Here is a 19883-nt window from a genome sequence, read left to right on the forward strand (position 1 = left end):
ATTTATACTTTTGTTTCAGTTGATGATTTCAAAATGAATCACTCAGGCAAGTATGAAGAAAATCAGTGAACTTTGTCTATCCGTGGAATTATGTATATAAAACTATTCATCACTTTATGCTTTATTTAGCACTTGCATTTTAATCTCCCTGATTACGGAAAAATCGATGTGTTAGTAATTCTGGAAAGAAATGAAATGCAGTCTTTGACTATTGTAATGTAAATAGGAATCATTAAAGGTTTGAAGCTTTATTTCCCTTCCTTCCTTCCTTCCTTTCTTTCTTTTTTTCTTTCTTTCTTTCTCTCTTTCTTTCACCAGAGGTTAGCATCACTGAATTATCTATAACATGAACATGTAGGCTCAGGATTCTGCCCTTCATTGGCCCATAGGAAGTTCTTTCTCTGCCAGATAAGGCATAAAACCTATGCATCAGTCTTTGAAAAAAAAAGGCATAATGAGGCACAGGTGAATGAGCATGTCACCTACCTGACCAGGTCGATGACCCGCTCTCTTGGTGCGGCGCTGACTGGTTCATCATTAATCATTACAATCTGATCTCCTGGGATCAGTTTGCCTTCTGAGGGGCTGCCTGGAGACAGACAAGAGCAAACACACAAATGAGAATTCCCGTGGCCACTCATCTGAAATTCCTTCTCCCTCCGTGGCTCATTATGAGCAGATGATGCTTTCAGTAAAGGCAAAACTCACTAACACCAGGGTGTTCTATGAGAATATATGAGGACCAGGTTGCACCCTGACTCTAGGAGTGGACTTGAGCGTCTTCTGTTCTCTAAAACTTCAACAGCAAGACTGATACTACCACCAGTGCTTCCCACATATATTCCCGTTCTTTATTTTGTTTGTGTGGGTATTTTGTTTGCACATATGCATGTACACTATATGTGTACAGTACCATCAAGTGCCAGAAAAAAGGAATCTGATGCCCCTAGAGTTATAGACAGCCATGAACAGTTGTGAGGGTGCTGGGGATCAAACCTGGGACTTCTGCAACAGTAGCAAGTGCTCTTAACTTTTGAGCCATTTTTCCAACCACCATTGGTGGGATGGGATGGGAGCCAAGATATGTCTTCACATACACACTTCTAACAAACCAGGTACAGTTGGATTTGAACAAAATTGCATGCATTTGTTAATTTCAAGAATGGAGAAAGCACACTCAACCATAGAGTGTTAGAAAAGACTTCTTATTGAACTTGGCTGTGTGTTAAATACTCTTGGGACAGGTTAAATGAAATGGGGACCTCTGTAGATTTGATGCTCACTGGATGTGGGAGTAGTTTCATCATAAACATCAAAATGATGTGCTTATGAGGTTAAATGAAGGACTCATGGGTCTGGGGAGATGGCTCAGTGGTTCAGAGCACTGGCTTCTCTTCAGGGAACCCTGTTTCAATTTCCATGGCCATGAGAAAGCTCGCAGCTGTCTGTAATCTCAGTTCCAGGGGATCCAGTGCGCTCTTCTGGCCTCCTCCAAGGGCACCAGGCACACAGGTAGTATACAGACAGACATGCAGACAAACACACACACACACACACTAACAAATAAAATAAAATATATGAAAAAAGCAGACCTAGTTGTGATTAAGATTTTGAAAATGAATTTGTCCCTATGCCAGATAGCAGAGGGTGTGGTTGGTCAAATTTGTGACTTTAAGCATATTGAATGTTTGTGTCTATGCTCACAGTTCCTGTCTCATCATGGTTAGTGGCATTGTCTGTTGTTGACATTTGACATCGAAGTTCAGAGTGGCTCACCTCTCTTTTGAACTTGTTCTCACAAAGCACAACTGTTTTGAAAACTCAAGCAATGAACCCAGATTATTCAACTCTTTGAATTATTTTCACTTGTACAACCGCGTTACCTCCAAAACGCTGGCATCGTGCTGTCTCGTGCTGTATCATTTTCATCATGTTTCCAGGGACATAGCACTGGGTGATATGTGCTGTTCAAATATTATCTTTCTAATAAGCTTGCTACTCCTTTGTTTAACAATTAAAATGAATGTTTCCTGATGAGAACGAGAAATTAAAAGTCGTTTGGCTATTCTCCAGCTACTGAGACACTTGGCATATAGCTACTTGATCTGTACCAACAATGTGTTTTCATGGGAGTGAGAGAATAGGGAACTGGAACAAGCACCCATGTAAGTGATAGAAAACATTCATTTTGGGTATCTGAGAATTGAGCGTCAGTGTTTGCAAATAAGGAATTCAGACTATGTGCAAACAGTCACACCTATTCAGTCAAGCAATGTTACAAGTCAAATGCTGGTGAAACACAGAATCAATTTCAGAGAAACGGTTTGAAGGATGGATATGAACTGTTTGCGAGAGAACACCACTCTCAACCAATAGGACGCAGTCTTAAGTTTCACCTAACAGTTTTATCTGCTTGTTTGATGAGACCAGGTATTGCTCCATAGCCCAAACTAGCCTGACACTCACTATGTAGCTCAGACTGGCCCTGAATTTACAGTTTTCCTCCTAAATTAGCCCCTCAAGTTCTGGTAGTAGTGTCATGGCTTCTTATGCTTTTAGATCAAATGGGAACATTCTTGATTAATCAACTTGAATCAAGGATTCTAGAAGAGGCAACACAAAAATCCTTCCAAACTATGAAATAATTGTCTTCTTCAGAGAAGTGCTTTATGTCCTTTGCTCCGATGACTGGTTTGTGTCCTATAGAAAATCTGGTCACATCACTGAAATCACTGGGACTCGAGCAGAGTCACTTTCATGAGAGTTTATTTGACCAACATCTTCACTTACAAAAATAACCAGAAGAAGGGCCCTTTGACCTGTTTTCACTTCCTTTTTACACTCCTCAAAAATGTTTGCCATTACATGTTATAGCATCTCTGAAGCTGAGGAGAGTTCAGGGCACAGAAAGGGAGAAGTGGGAAGTTTCTGATGCTTACGATGTCTGCTTCTGTGCAGCCAGAATTCTGTCTGGTCTATGGGAATGCTGGTTTCTAGCAGCATGAGTTCAGAAATTCTCTTAGTTTTCTTTTATATAATGCTCCCTATGTGTATGTGTGTGTGTGTGTAAGTGTGTGTGTATGTGTGTGTGTGTGTGTTCCTGTGTACATGGATCGATTTTATAGAACATAAGAAGCAGTAATACTTGGAGAGTACAATCCTCAATGATTTCAGACAGTATTCACAGAGTCCTAAAATAGGATTCCCCTCTAATGGATTACAAAGTTCTGAAGACCAAGGCAGAAGCTGTGTGCTGGGCCAGCTTGGAGTGAAAATAATCTTTTAATCTCCAGTATAAAGTGCTCAGTTGTATTCATGGTGCTTGCCTCAGGCAGATTATGCCAAAATAATGGAAAATTAAAAATTTAATTAACTTAAAAAAATCTATATCACCTCACTAGTCAACTTCCGTTTCTTACCGTTGCCTGACTAAAAGGCCACACACTTGAGAATTCAATAATAATAATCCAGAAGCTATGAAAACATCTCTATGTACCTCCCCCAGCTTACTAAGTTAGATGCTATGAAAATCTCCATAACATGGATAACACAGAGAAGCTGTATCCAACTCATAAAGCAAGGGCTGAACACGGATATCAGAAAGCCTAATAAGGGCCAGAGACAGAACTCAAATTTGGGTAACATTATGTCAGAATCTGTGGTCTTTCCTAAATGATATTTCTAAGTTTTGTGTTAAAGTATATTGTGCCTGTATGTGTATTATAGGTATGTGTACATGTGTATGTGTTTGTAAACACATGGAAGCCAGGAGTTGATTTATGCCTAATGTTTTCTTCCGTCATTGCCTACCTGAGTCTTTGAGACACGGTCATTCACTGAGCCTGGATGTCTTCTAACTGGCCAATAAGCCCTTGGGGTCCACTCCACTCCTAGCCTAGGCCTAGAGTTACTGTGTGTGCCACCATGCTTTGCCTTGCACACAAACTTTTAAATGGCTATTGGGGATCTGAGCTCAGTTCCTTTTGCTTGTGCGGCATATACTTTATTCCACAAAACCGTTTCCCTAGCCACCAGAATCATCTTATTATGTGTAGGATGTTACTACTGCGTTCTGGTACTGATTCTCAAAATGTTCAGAGCAATGACAAAGATAAGTGTCTTTTGTCTGAAAACAGGTCCATATTCATTACAGTAAATTCATATATGTACCTAATAAATAAATAACCAAAGGTGATAGTGATTGTTTCAGGAAAAGTCAAGGCTGTGTTGATAGTGGGACAGCTGTATATCCTCATCTGGGCAATGGAGATAGTCTATTGTCGTATTATAGAATTTAAGAGATGTGACATGTACTATTAGTCAGCATCTGTTGTGTAACAGACCATTCCAATAACTGTTTCTTCTCCCATTTGTGGATCGTTAGGATGATTCAGGCCTGGCTGAGGTGAGTTTCAAATTACAAACTGGCTTCGACTGAGCTTCCCCAGGAGTTTATCCCCGAGTTGAGACTGAAGGAGTAGCAGCCTCTCTAGGAAAGCATTCCTTCTTATGGCAATGACATAGTACAACTATATCCATGCCCCCTACTGCTTTGATCACATTGGCCAATGTGTCACTGGCCAAAGTCATTTACTTGGTCCATACCAACAGCAATGGAGCCGGAAAACTGCCTGCCTCTAGTGAGAAGGAAAGGGTGTGTATACTTATAAAATCTTATAAAACTGTCCCATGACTAAATAATACTGTAACTTGAAACCGCACTGTGTTTTCCAGCAGACAGTTACATGCACTGTGGTGCCTGCCTGTCATTACGCGTAGCTCTACACTCAGAAATGGTGCCACGGCTACCAATGATTCATGACTGCTTTCCCTAGCCCAAGGGATAGGATGCATTGGGCAGTCTAAAATCTCCTTTGAAATCAGGCATGGGATGCAGGCCTGTAATCCCAGATTTGTGTGGCAGAGGCAGGAAGAGTGCCATGAGCTACAGGTTAGGCTGGGTTGCAGACAGAGTGCCAAGCAGATAGGCCAACATAGCAAATTCTGTCTCCAAAACTCCCCCAACACACACACACACACACACACACACACACACACACACACACATTAAAAATCAAGCCCATTTTGATGACACATCTCTGCCTTTTGTTGGCACTCTCTCTGGGTATTGGAAAGTATTGCTTGGTATTCTATTCACAGCTCGAGCACCCACAGAACCACACTGAAGCCACTGCGGCCAGCTGCGGCAGGAAGATCAGACTTGGTGTGGACACTTACCTGGTGTCACTGAGCGAACAACCACAGGTTTCTCACTCCCTGCCACGAAGCCAAAGCCCAGCACAGGGTCTCTCCTCATCTCCACCTTCCGTGGAGCTGGAGGGATGATTTGGCAGCCGGCAAACCGAGGGTCATCAAATGGGATTGCCTGTGTCATGTGACTGTAGAAAACATAGGAAAGAGAAGAAGGTATCAATGTGGGGATTAAGCATTGGCCTCGAAATCACATGCTTCTTTGTTGGAAACTTATCTCTGGCAGACAGTAGGAAATATCTAGAACTCAATGTCATCTTTTATGACCTATGTAATGTCCCTTGGGAACTCTGTAATATCCACGTTAGGGTGTTGCATTGACTATTCATTCGATGTGGAATGTTTGTCCTGCGAATATCTGCAGGCCTCACCTCTGCCTCTGTCAAACTTCTGTTCACATATCACCATCTTATAAAAGACTACCTTACAATACTATTTTAATATGGTTTTTCTAGGTCCACACTTCATCAAGCCTCCTTACCTTTTTTTCCCCTCCACCATGACACTACTTACCTATAAATATACTACAAAAAGCATTTATGCTTACAATAATTTTATTGCTTTGCTCTCCACAACAAAATGTACAGTCTTTAAGGACAAAATACTTCCTTGCTGTGTGCATAGAGCGGGAGGGGGGTGAAATCAGGGCCTCATGTATGCCAGATAAAGGTACCATCATTGAATTATAGCCCTAGTCTTCTGAACTTAATTATAGTCACTGATTTACTAAAGAACCTAGAACTGTGCCTGATCCACAGCAGGCTCAACAATAAATTGAACTAATAAGCAGGGGGAAAGTTACTTCTTTTTAAAACATTATCAAGTTATAGCTGAAATGCTGACCTACAGTCTCATAAAGTAACGAACATTTTTGTTGGCAGGTAGTATATAGGGCACTTGAACCTAGAAAAATTAAAATAATATGGATGATGTTGGTGGTGATGGGCTATCCTGCTACCAAATACATTCTCCACTCAAAAGAAACTGCTAATTTGGCTTTTGGCATTTACTTTAAGGAAAAAGATGTGAATGATTTAAATGAATTTTCTCATTAACACCTCCATTTATGAAGTTATAGTAACAATTCAAAATTGAATATTCTATAACATTTGAGATGTATAATTCTCTTCAGTGGTGTAACCCCTACTAAATTGCCTTTGTTCCAAAAATAGCCTTCCACCCACATGTGGGCAAGAAATTCTAACTAAACTCAGTGATCCTGCAGAAAGAAGACATGAAAGTCCAAGGGGAACTTAAGAAAAAACTGGCTCCAGCAGAAAAAGGAGGGGAATGAGAGAGGGGGCATAGGAGATGAGAAGGCCCAAGATTCGTGGTATAAATGTATGAAACCATTTGTATGAAATGTATAACCAATAACACTTAAAAAATAAAAATACAGCCAGGTGGTGGTGGCACACACTTTTAATCCCAGCACTCAGGAGGGAGAGACAGGCAGATCTCTGGGTTTGAGGCTAACCTGGTCTACAGAGTTGAGTTTCAGGACAGACAGGGCCACACAGAAAAACCCTGTCAAAAACAACCAAACAAATGAACAACAAGAATAAACTAAAAACAAAACAAAAACCCTTACAGTGCTTTTGGCTCAAAGTCTTCTCACAGAATAAGGGGATAGAGCAGTCATTGACATCACCTTTGTCAAGAAGCAAATTAAGATCGACATCACGAAGTATATCATCGCTCAAGGCTCCCTGGCCAAAAGGCCAGAGAATCTGGTAAACGACTAGCTCCCACAACTCTTACTGAAGTCTTCTGCACAGCAATTGACCAAGGCAGCTTTCTTTTAAGAAAGAGCTGTTTGCTGAACAATAGCAATCTCCTTTAAGAAATGCTAGCTCAGATGACTTAAATGACTGACATGGGCTTAATTCACCTTGATTTTATTTGACAGTTATTTAATTATTCTGTATGTACGCATGCATATGTGGCTGTACCGTGATGTACATGTGACGGTCAGAAAACAATTTGCAAGAGTCGGTTCTCTCCACCTGTCATACAGGTCCTAAGGATAGAACTCAGGTCAACATGCTTGGCAACAGGTACCTTTATCCACTGAGTCATCTCTCCAGCCCTTAATTCACCTTAAAATATCTTTCTTTAATGAGTAAAAGAATATCTTTTTAAGTACTTTGGATGCTGATGTTCTATATGCAGTCCAAATATAAGAAAGACAGATAGGGAAGGAGGATGCATGCTGTTCTTCAGTACAATTACTAGGAGTTAGGGAAGATCAACACAAAACCTCTGGGATCTGTCCTTTAAATATATATATATCTGTGCTAGTAAAACACGATTTTAAAATCCCCTTTAAACAGAATGTAATTGCTTGAGATGTGGAACACTAGGACAAACAGAATGGATAAATGTGTCATATGCTTTGTATTAAAGCCATATGCTGGGGCTGGAGAGATAGCTCAGAGGTTAAGAGCATTGCCTGCTCTTCCAAAGGTCCTGAGTTCAGTTCCCAGCAACCACATGGTGGCTCACAACCATCTGTAGTGGGGTCTGGTGCCCTCCTCTGGCCTGCAGGCAGACACACAGACAGAATATTGTATACATAATAAATAAATATTAAGAAAAAAATAAAGCCATCTGCTTCATGATTTAACTCTTAAAGACCTTTCTGGGATGGAAGCTGTCTGGCCCTCTTCAGAGTCTCTTTGCAAAAGCAATGACAGGAAAACAGCTGAACACAGGAAAGGGGCCTTGACAGTGTGCGTGTGCCCTAGACAACAGGAAAAGAAGAAACATATGATTTGGCTAGCTTCTTTTGTAGTAGCCTTTGGCAATTAAATTGGAATATTTTAAACATCTGTGGCTTGATTAGCTTTTTTCTAGGAATAACAATAACGTAACCATAAAGGCTCAATACATCATCCATTCAATAACTCTTACATTGTTATAATTTAATAACATGACAGCTATTAAACATCAATTTCATACTAAGCATTGTTTATTCTAAATGCTTTCCATATGTTAGTTTGCTAAATCCTTCAAGACAACCTCATAATACACTCATTTATTCATTTAGTCAATTTATCAAATACCCACTGGGTTCTCTAGTCTGGGAATACAAAAGGAACGAAAGCAGACGAAAATAAAATGTTCATATTAGGTTATGGTTAATTCTAAGACAGCTGCTGAGTGAGGATGCCGCAAAATGTTCTACCAGGGGTCAGGCCAACATCTGGGTGAGCTGTACTCAGGACACAGGGATGTTGAAGTTCAACACCTGGAAGTACAATGTGCCTCCAGAGAACAGAACATGCCTAGCAACTTGTAGAGTCCAATGAAAGATAGAGTGGGGATTTGGAGCAGTAATGGGTAAGTAAAGTGATGATGGTAGTGATCCTACAGAGATTGCATAGGTTCACGGTTCAATTAAACCATGAAGTCAATGGAAAGTTTGAATGTTAGCAGTGTATTCAGCTATTGTGTTGACAACATAAAGGAAAGTACATGAAAAAAGAGAACTCATGGCCCATGGTATCCCATCCCTTTTGACAGATCATAATGGCTCATACTTGGGGGAGAGTGATAGATATGGCAGAAATTGTGGGACTTTTATTAATGTTGAAAGCCATTCTGACAGATCTATGGTCAGCCTCCTACTCTGGACCCTTTCTCCTGCACAGACCTTTTCTCCATGTGAATGGACCATGCATGTCCTAATGCATCTTCATTATTGGAGACATGTCTTCTTCCAGTTTGCTTAGGAAACAGGTATTTAAGTCTAGGGTGGACATGAAAACCAGCATGGTTGTCTGTAGTAAGAATTTGGAGCCGGATGACTTGGCTCTGGGTTCTAATTCCACAGAGTCCTAGCAGTATGACCTGCTTCCTTCCTTCATGCATCATTCGGAAGCTGATGACAGTGATTCCAACAATCTCAATAAAGAGCTGTGCAGAGCAAACAAGACATGAAAAGCACTTACAAAATGTTGGGCATATAGTAAGTGCTTGCAACACACTAGCTTTTATTTTTACCGTTCTGAAGATTAATAAACAGAAGGGAATAAATTTCTCATGTGTGTGATGAAAGCATTCCATGGGGAAATCTGAAAAACAATTGTGCTGGCTAGTTTTATCACAACTTGATAAAAGTGAGGGTTGTTTTGGAAGAGAGAACCTTAACTGAGAAAATGCCCCTACAAGATTGGTCTGTGGGCAATTCTGTGGTGTATTGTCTTGATTGGTGTGTGCGGGGTTCATCTCATGGTGGGCAGTGTCATCCTTTGGCCAGTGGTCCTGGATGCTATGGAAATCAGTCTATATAAGCCATGAAGAGCAAACCAGGAAGCAGAACTCCTGCATGACCTCTCTATCAGTTTCTGTCTCCAGATTTATGGCCTGCTTGAGTTCTTGCTTTAGCTTTTCTCAGTGATGGAGTGTGACCTGGCAGTGTAAGATGAAATAAACCCTTTCCTCCCCAAGTTGATTTTGGTCATGTTATTTTATCATAGCAATAATAATAAAAACTCTAACTAAGATGCTGACCTACCATTTCAAATATTTGTAACCCAACTCTCTGAGTGAAATGCCTCATCAATCTCAGGCAAACTCCAAGGCTTTCAATTAAACAATTTAGATCAACTGTAATGACAAAATGGATACAAGTAGGACTTGAGATACCCAAGGCAATACTAGACCAAGGACACAGAAGAATAAAAGAAGATAATCAGAAAACGGTAAACATTCCTTGTCTGTGTTTCTTGGTCACTAAGAACCATGAACTACAAGGATGGGGGCTGAGCCGAGTCAAGAGAAGTGTTCGTTTCTGTTCTGAATGAGAGCTGAGGCAGGAGAGAGCCTCTGTTTCTTAGATACTGCTTTTCCCTGCATCAGCATTGTCTCATGCTTTACCGCTGCTTCCCACCCAAACAGTTTACAGACTCAGTCACATGCACAGTTTCTGTTCACTGCTAGTTTTAGCTTTTGGTATTTATTAAAGATTTTTGATCCTCTTATTTTGCTTGTACCTTGAGGAAGATCTGATAGAATTACCATTTTCTTACTCATCAGGTTACATTTTTAGATTTTAACAATCTAAAAGTTATCACTTTCTCTTTTTCAGTAGACATATCTGCACTAAAATATCCCCATTCCATAAAATGTTAATCTGATCTTTGTAGCAAGGAAAAATTGGGGAAATCTGAACTTGCAAGATTTTTTTTTTTGTGAGGATGGTGGAGAGTTTTTATAAGTAGCTAAAAAGCCACATCGTTTCACCCCTTGAACATGCTTCAGTAAATTCTAATGCTGAGACTAGAAGAATGCAAGCGATGTGCTACATAAACCTTCATTCCTGTGCCAACGTCCTCCAGTAAACGGGTATAGATAAGTCAGGAATCTATGACCTGAAAAGAAAGGCTAATAATTGAGGTGGAAAATGGGCTTATCAGGATTAACTAAAGAATCTTGCTCTTTCTTGGGGATTTCATTTCTAAAGGGACTGTGGGAATCTGGCTACTTGATTTCCCATGACAAAAGGAAAGGAGTTTTCTTGAATTCTAGGAACTTTTGCTCCTCAGCAACAATAGAAGAATCATAAAAAATTGCATTGACTGGAAGAAAACCTGTAGTCTTTTCCTGGACTTGATAAACCCATTTGCGTCAGCAAAATCTTTTTGTTGAAAATGTGCTGAGAGGGAAGATTCTAGAAGGGAGAACCAAATTTAGAAACATCACCTTTGGTGTGAATATCAAGGTGTCTAACCAGGCACGTGAGAGCAGATTGGTCACCTGGGAGGTTAAAACTTGAACCAAAATGGATATAAATAAGCATCTGTGTCTGTGTTTAGCCGAATAAGGTCACTTTAGTACCAAGAAAGTCCAGTGGAGACTTCGGGAGAGCACCAGTCAACAGCATCTCTGTCCTAGCAGCACTGTCTGTGTAGGAGAGCAACTTCATCGTTCTTCACTCAGCAGGATGTGCCTTGCCCACCAGATACCACCATTCTTCCCACTGCCTTCCATTACAATCAGTGCAATTTTGCTATCCCTTGACTTTAATATCCCTTTGCCCCCAAAATGCTACATGGATGAATCTAGATCTGACAAACACAAATCCTTTGTGTATTTGTGCAGGTGCATTTGCTGTTCTGTCCCCATACTGAAAAGAGCTAAAGTGAGCTTCTGTCTCTTCCGCCTGGTCTCCAGAATGTACACATGAAAAACAAATCAGTGTCCAGGCTTCATTGAGAAGCCAAGGGTAGCAGAGCTGCCTAGCCCATCGGCTAGATTAGTCATGTGAATGAGGGATAATAAATGGTGATTGTGTGTCATGGCACTGTACTTGGAAGGTGTTTGTTATGCATCAGAAACTCATTCACAGAACCTTATAGTCAGTGCTTTCAATAGCATTAAAAAAATCTCTGAAGTACTGCCTTTCAAAGGGAGTATCTCTATGGACCCATTCCTTTCATCATTCACAAATATATAGTAGTTGGCAGTAACCGCAGACACCTGTAAAAGGAACCTATTTCCTGACTATCCCTGCAGTGTATTTGGTGGGAACTTCCAATAGCCCTGACAGGCTTTAGGTAGTCTATCTTAAAATGGAAGCTTTCACTAAAAGTTCTAAGCTAATCAAACCAGACTCTCCAACCCCGAAAAAAAAAAATCAACCTGGAAGGGACAAAGTCAGCAAAGTATGCATTGTTAAAGTCGATAGATTACAATAGAAAAATTACGATGTAGAGGAGACTATATGACAAGCTCTCCATCATGTCAACATTACAGCAATACTGTGGCAAAATAATATACCAAAAGCATTTTGTTTGCTCTTTTTCCTCATTGAGATTTTGCTTGACCAGGTCGGAAACAGAAGATACATACATTTATTTCAGTTTCAGATTTGGAGAAGATGCTTTTACTGGGGCTCAAAAGAAAAGCGGACTACAGACCACTCTTCCCTGACCTTTTTCCCCTGAAGGTATGAATGACTTGGTGGAAGAAGTTAAGGTTGAAGAATCTAGTGAAGCGGTGGAAGCATGAGAAGTTTGATGCTTTACCTAGGAATGCAGCATGACCCACAGGCTGAGTGTAATGAAATGGCAGAATCAGTAAAACTCAAGGGACCACACAGATTATCGCAGGAGTGGGCAAAGGGAAAGGAAGACATTGAGGTCTAATGGAATTTCTGCTCTTCATGAGATCCTCAGACATTTTGAATATTTGACATGATCATATCCAAATGGACAGCCCATAGGAGTTCAATGCAATGATGACATGTATATGTAGCAGATTAGAAATGAGAGACAGAGCATATGAAGGTAAGGAGATGTCACAGATCAGAAGAAAAATGACTAAGTGACCATACTCTGAAGGGATGCAATGTTAGGGAGTTCAGGAATTCCTGCTATTGAGCAACCCAAATCTGCCTGCATCCAGAGCTAACACTGGCAGCTGGTTTTCCAGAAGCCAAAGGGCACAGCTACTGGTACAGTTCTGTTTCCATGTCCTTGGGATCCATGTCTCTTACCATGTACATGTTTTCATACTCAGCTACTTGTTCTGAGCAAGTCTCAGTCCTTGGGGATCAAGGGAGCCAAAGGGAATCCTTCTGTTGGACATGAGTTAAATGTTTTTTTTAACAGAAATAACTGCACACAATGGATTGTCACTGCACATAACTCTGTGTCTCCTGCTTTTTGCCTGCATGAGCATGTATCTCGTGGGCTCACAAGAATTTAACTTTCACTAATCAATTCCACAGACCACTGTCAATCAATTCCCAAAATGTGTCAGGAGCACTTAAAGATTCGAAGCTGTTTCATCAAGCTTAGAAACTTACATAGTTCTTGAAAGCCCAGAGAATCCAGCATGATTAACCTTAAAATCACAAATAAAAGACTTTTGTTGGAGAATTTCAGAAGGCTTTGGAATAAGCAGGGCTTCTCTGCAATAGGGTAGGCTAAATATGAAAAGTTCAGTTCATTCCAAAATAAATTACAGATTTAATGCTGCCCAATAAGGAGATGCGAACAGCCCTTTTTAAGAAATTCAACAAAATGAATTCTAAATTTTAAATGGTATTATAAAAGAACACTGAGTGAGAAAAATTTCTGTGTAGTCTATTATAAAAAGGCAATTCTTAGAACAGTATGATACTAGCAAAAATACAGAGAAAAAATGCAGTCAAAGGAGTTGGAAAGATAAAATTCTGTGCAAACATGGTGACCTTGGATCCCAAGACTGTACATCAAAAACTGTTCAATGGGAGTCAAAAGACTGCCTAACAGTTCAGCGTCCTTATTGCTTTTCTATGTAAGACCTAAGTTTGATTCTCAGCACTTACATTAGGTGACTGACAACTACCTCTACCTCTAACTCGAGAGGATCCAACACCCTCTTCTGGCCTCTGTAGGAACTGCACACACACACACACACACACACACACACACACACACTTAAAATTAAAAATAAAATCTTCCAAAAATATCCGCTGTAGATAATGGCTCCGCCTTGTGGTCCTGGTGCTGAGGAAGCAGTTTCAAGAAGACTGCTGGGGCTTAGTCTGTGTGTTGAGGTCCAGGTCAGTGAATGACCTTGCTTTATTTAAGAAGATGGACAGCATTTGAGAATCAACACCCAAGGTTGATCTCTGGCTCCTACACACACATGCATGTTACAATACCCCCCCCCACGTACAAAAATAATGTAGCTCTGCTGCAGCAGCATTGACCACAACAAAGTGAAGCTTCCAGGGTAAACTTAGAGGTGGCCACTCCTGAAAGAATTCAGTGAAACTTATGGTAACAGAGAAACCTAAGTGTTTTCACATGCCAACAATGTAGTTGCTTTTGGAACTAACCAGTAGAATGGCTATGGAAATTTATTGTCCTCCAATAGAGGTTGTTGGCTACCAGCCAATAGGAAACTTTACAGAGGGCTCTTCTCAGAATAATGGAGATGCTTTAATAATGAGTAAGAAAGTATTTTTCTTTCAAACAAACTTGGATTGTGATAAGCATGCAGGGAAACAGATGTTTGGATGTAACAGTTGTCTAATTGTTTTATTGAAAATTATGCAAATATGTACAGATAGAAGTTGCAGTCTTTGAAAGCTTAGAAACGGATTTTTCTAACCTGCTTAAAAATCTTCCAAGTGAAGCATTTCAGTGGATTGTGAAATCATTTGTTAAATATAGGAAAAGGCAGCCTTTTCCATATGGTTTGTGAGAACAGTTGATGGGTTTCAAAGAAGTTTCCAGCCAAATTCCAATAAACTCCTTTGCAGAGACGAGAAGAAAAACCAAGCACCAAGCGAGAAGCCCAGCACCTCCCTTTGTCCACTTGCCTTTTCATCGTTTTCTGTGACTCCTATTCTTTCCCCAGTGGTTTGGCTCAGCTCAGGGAAAGAATGAAGCTACACTCACAAGAGCCCCCAAAATTTAGGCAGTGAAGTGATGAAACAAGAGATTTAGAAACATCATCTCCAGGCACTTTGCCTGTCATTTAAGACACTGAATAATTGATACCAAAAATGATTTTAAGTGAGGAAAAAATGTCTATCTCACTTTCATTTTACCTTGTTTTGTTGTTCTTGTTTCTTTGGTTTATTTAGAGGCCGAGTCTTGCTATGAAGCCCAGGTTGGCCTTGAACTTAAGATCTCTCCATCCCAGCCTCTGTCTGGTGTTGACACTATAGGCCTGTTCCACCACCCTAAGCTTATTTCATCTTTTTAAAAGCATCTCATTTCAATATATTTTAAAGATGCTTTAGAATCCTCAATACATTCCTGGCATTACTTACTATGAATACAAGTGGGCTGGAGAGATGGCTAAGTAGTTAAGAGTATTTGCTGCTCTTTAAAGGACCCTGGTTCAACTCTAAACATGTACAGGGTAGCTCACAAACATTTCTAACTCCAGTTCTGTAGGATCTACTACCAGGCATGCACATGGCATACAGACATACATGCAGGCAGGCACTTAGAAAATAATAAAAAATAAATACATAAGAGAGTAACTAAAATTTTAAATTATTATATATCTGTAGTTGTATATACTCAATAAAGGTATGAAAGTGAATTAGAAGATTTTGTTTTGTATGCTTCCGAGAGTTTCTGGCGTATGGTGCAAGTCCTGAGGGTGGCTTACATATTCAGTAGTGGGCAGACTCATCTATCTTACAAAGCTCACTACAGCTCTTCAAAAGCCCAGTTTTCACATTACAATTCAGTGGCATTTTTGGGAACTTAAAAAATGAGGGTAGAATCTGATGGGAAATGATGCATTTCCATGGCTAATCTAATCTTACTCCAGCAAGTAAAATGAGATAGAATGGCCCCAGGTTTGAGTCACTAAGGAACAGACAGACTGATGGTTCTTATACACACTCTTTGCTCTGGGCTCCAACAGACTGAGTCCTTTGGGGGTTAAAATTCCAATCATCCCAAGCATTTCTGAAGTGTCAACATCTGTTGCTCACAGAGCATGAAATGCTGCATGGCTAGGCAGACTTTTTCTTCCTGATTGATTATCTTTTTTTTAACCCATAGGAAAATATTGAACAAAAGATTTGATAATAAGAAAGAGTTTCCTAAGCAAAACCTTGAAACTTGGTAATAAGGAATAAAGCCTTTCTCAAACCAATTAAAATCATCACTTTAGATCTAGCAAACTGAGTTCTAGCTACATTTTAGGGCAGATTGTTATATTGTGTTTGTTATATTAATATATACAATATATATGTTATATTGTTATCCTTCCCATGCCAGATTGTTTTGTTTCCTATGGTACACATGTGTTCTTCAAAAATTACATAGTCATTTTATACTTAAGATATGATGGTTCAAGCAAATACAAAGTAGAGAAACATGTGATGCAGAGACATGCATCAATTTTGATCAGAGATATTTTAGAGAGTTGTCTGTATTTTTATAAATGTCCCCTTTTTATAATCTTCACAGAAGGCTTTTTTTAAGTGATTAACTGATTAAGGCCCTATTTTGATAACTAAATGCTTCTGGAGGAAGTGAAAAACAGCTGATAAGAAATCCCAGAATCAAAGTTTTGAGATAATATCTGTTTGAAATTATTTTAATTCCTTAGCTAGGCATGTGCCTGTAATCTCAGTACTTGGGAGGCTAAAGCAGTAGGATTGCTCTGATGTACAGAGTGAGACCTTTTCAAAAATAAATAAATAGGTAACTAAGTAAAGCTAACAAAAAGATATGCCCTCTTAGCCCTTTCCCATATTAAAATAATTATTTCTAGTCATCACTTAGAGAATTCACTCTTCCTGGATCTAAAGTTTTCTTACTGTCTGATTTTATTATCTTTTGTTTGTGTTTCCTTTGTTGTAGTTCCTATGCCTGTGAAGTTAATTTCACCCACTATTCAAGACACATGCCCAAATCCTTCTCTGTCTCTCTACTGTTGAAGTTAATACTAAAGTAAATCGGGATTTACCTGGTTTTCTATTGGGTCCAAAATCACGAGGCTCAAGCAAGAAAACTGGGTGGAAGGACAGAAAGATTAGGGGCTGATCTCTCTTTGCTGACCTGACTTCAATGCAGTTGCTTCAACCATTTCCTTTCATTGCTCCTTGAGGCTTCGTGTTGCTCACAGATCTCAGCTGCATTAGCTTTTGGTACCTCAGTGTGACTTATTGGCTTTCTTATTGATGTTAACGCCTGTTTTTTTTTCTTGTCAAGACTCTGAGCCATTCACCATGTCTCTCTCTTCCATGAAACAACTTCGATCCCTATGAGCCAGCTCTGCTACCTGATGTCACCCAAAGGGCAGTTTCCTTGCTCAGGCTTATAACTTCAGTTTCTTTCCTAATTCTCATCCAATAGCAGTAAATACTTTTCCATAGAAAGTAGCACCGACAGCAATTATTCAACTAACTTAAGTCAACCATATTTGTATACACAAAACCAGTCATGAAAACAAACAACAAACAAAATCCCCACATCTATACCAAATACGCATCCCTCTAAACGTGGAGCATTTCCATATATAGGCCTTAATTATTGTTTATTATTGTTTATATTGTGTGTATTAATGTCCGCATTTGCCTGTCCATGTCATGTCTGTCCATGTGGAAGCCAGAAGTTAATGTTGCTGTGCCTTCTACCACTTTCCACCTTCTTTTGTTGAGACAGGCTTTCTCTTAGGCCTAAAATTCATTGATTAAGGATGACTCATGAGTGTTGTATTAGGTTCCTCCACCTCCACACCCCACAACCCCCAGCCCTGTTAGACCTACAGTTGTGTAACACTACATCCAAGTTAACACCTGTGTGCCCAGCATCTAAATTTAGGTCATCATGTTCGCATTATCAACACATTACCCTCTGAGCTGTCTCTTCAGTCCATTGTGTTTTTACATTGGTCACTATGAAATTCACATCAATTTAGCTCATTCAAAGGAAAGAGACTCCGGTTTACCTCAAGGTAGACATTTCTTTGTCTCTCTATCAAACTTTTCTCAATAAACTTTTACCTTTAACAGCAGTATGACGTACACAGCAAACTGAATAGACTTACAGTGCGCTTTACAAGAGTGATAACATCACTACATTTCAGACATGATGGGCCTCACATTTTAGAAGAGCTGATATTCTTATTGGAAGATTTTGATCTACCATTTTCACTTGACTTGGTAGAAACCGGCTTTTCAAATTATGTTCAGATTAGTTATAGTGAATCAAATTTATCTACCATTTATTCAACAATTGTTTAATAAAACTTTCTTGGTGCCTGGTACCTAACATACGGCTGTGATTCAGACAGACGAATAAATTTATATTACTACAAGGGCCAGTAAGTAAGTGAAAGTCCACAGGCCAAATCTGACGTTGAAATAAAGATTTATTGGAATACAGCTACGTGCACTTATTTGTGCAATTCAGCTGCTTTCATGCTACACTGATAGAGTTGAGTGGTTGTAGTCTTTGATGCCTAAAATCCTTACTAATTTGAACTTTATGAAACTTCACAAACATGACAGCCTCGCTCTTGTAAAAGGACAGAGGCAATAAAAACAGACTAAACATAAGACTACACCATGAATTTTATGACATAATAATGCTGTTTGGAAAAAAAAATGCTTGCAATTAGCCTCAAACTTGTTGTCCTTCTGTCTTAGCCTTCTGAGTATTGGGATTCCAGGTAGGCACAATCACAGCCAGATTGTGGTTTAGAGAGAAAAAAGCTATATCAACAAAAATTGTGGAGGAGGGAAAGGACTGTTTTAACATGTGAGACTGAGACTTCCATAGTATACTAGAGGCAAGAACAAAACATTGTCAAAGACTGAGGAAAGAATATCTGCAGGCAGAAAAGCATGCCAGGGGGATTGGATGGTTAGCAAAGGGACTTGAGAGAACTCTCTGCAGGCTGTTTATCGTCTAGTCATACATTCATCTCCTTACCCAGAGAAGCCCATCTTCTCCTCTTTCTCTCCTCCAATATTTTACAATGTTATGACTAGAGCCAAGTTTCCTACTACACTACTGAGCTACAGCTGCATCCTTCAGGAAAGTCTAATGAGTATTAACTTACTATTTTCTGCTTCTGTGAATATAGTGACTTTCAGTGTTCATTCACTGCCTTCAATTCCAGCTCAGTAGAGGAAGCCAGAGATATCACTATCCAAGGATAGGAGGGTGATAGGGAAGCAGGTCTTAGAGAAGGTGGTTTGATCCATAGGGGACAAGGCAACAAACAGGGCCAGGAAAAGCCTGAAGAAGGACAATGGGAACTACCAGGTGGAGAAGGAAAGAATTTCATCTCGATACAAGGGAATAACAAAAAACAGTCATAGAAGGATAATAGAAGCGGTGTTTAGAAAATTATGCCTTGCTGGGTACTGGCCAGGATAGAGACTAGGAGGGAGAGCGGTAGCATAGCAATGAGCTTAGTGTGGAAAACTAGGGTGATGTTAGAACGCTGTCTAGGATCTTCAGTGTTTATTTGTGTAAGCAAGAACACAGCATCCCTAGAAATCCCAGGGACTGAAAAACTACCACTTGACTAGCATCCAGTGCATAAAGAAATATCAATTTAAAAATCCTGAATGTTTCTCCACATTATAGGAGATAAAAGGTGAAGTATTTCAGAAAGCAAGGCTAATAGAATTCTTTATTATTAACTCAAATGTACATGTTAGGAATTGTTTACAATCTGATGATTTTTAGGATTAATCAATTTTAGGATCACAGTTCAAAGGATCATGGCATTTATGCAGAACCTAGACTGACCCATTTTTTTTCACACATGCTTCCAGCTTTAGAAACTGAGATGCAGTAAATCAGGGATCTATTAGGGTTTCTATAAATTAATGCCCAGAATAGGTTCCATTAACTTGTAATCAAATTTATCCTTAACAGGCTCAATTCCAATTGCCAATATCACTACTGCAAACCATTTCGGCAATTAGTCTTTTATCAACAGCTAGTTCATTCACTCAGAGAGATTTTTGCCATCGTTATAGACGACAAATTTGGAGCCTGGGACATGCTTATTGACTGTCATTTGTGAATCTAATTGTAGGATCTAAAAGGGCAAAATGGTTGTCAGTTTTCCTAAAGCTGCAAAATCCCTACAGCTAGGCTGGTAATCAATTACACCAGTTGAGT

The 19883-nt window shown here is 39.6% G+C and overlaps 1 protein-coding gene across 1 annotated transcript in view; it reads right to left on the reverse strand.

Moving 5' to 3' along the window:
* Positions 1–19883, reverse strand: part of Frmpd4 (FERM and PDZ domain containing 4) — a 251040-nt gene that overhangs the window by 131269 nt on the left and 99888 nt on the right. The window contains 2 exon segments of the mRNA XM_041639946.1: positions 487–589; positions 5239–5399. Coding sequence (XP_041495880.1) covers positions 487–589; positions 5239–5399 — 264 coding nt within the window.

Source organism: Microtus oregoni, unplaced genomic scaffold (genome assembly GCF_018167655.1).
Source record: "Microtus oregoni isolate MIOR12 unplaced genomic scaffold, Mior012 000061F_ref0000440, whole genome shotgun sequence".
NCBI classification, from domain to species: Eukaryota; Metazoa; Chordata; class Mammalia; order Rodentia; family Cricetidae; genus Microtus; species Microtus oregoni.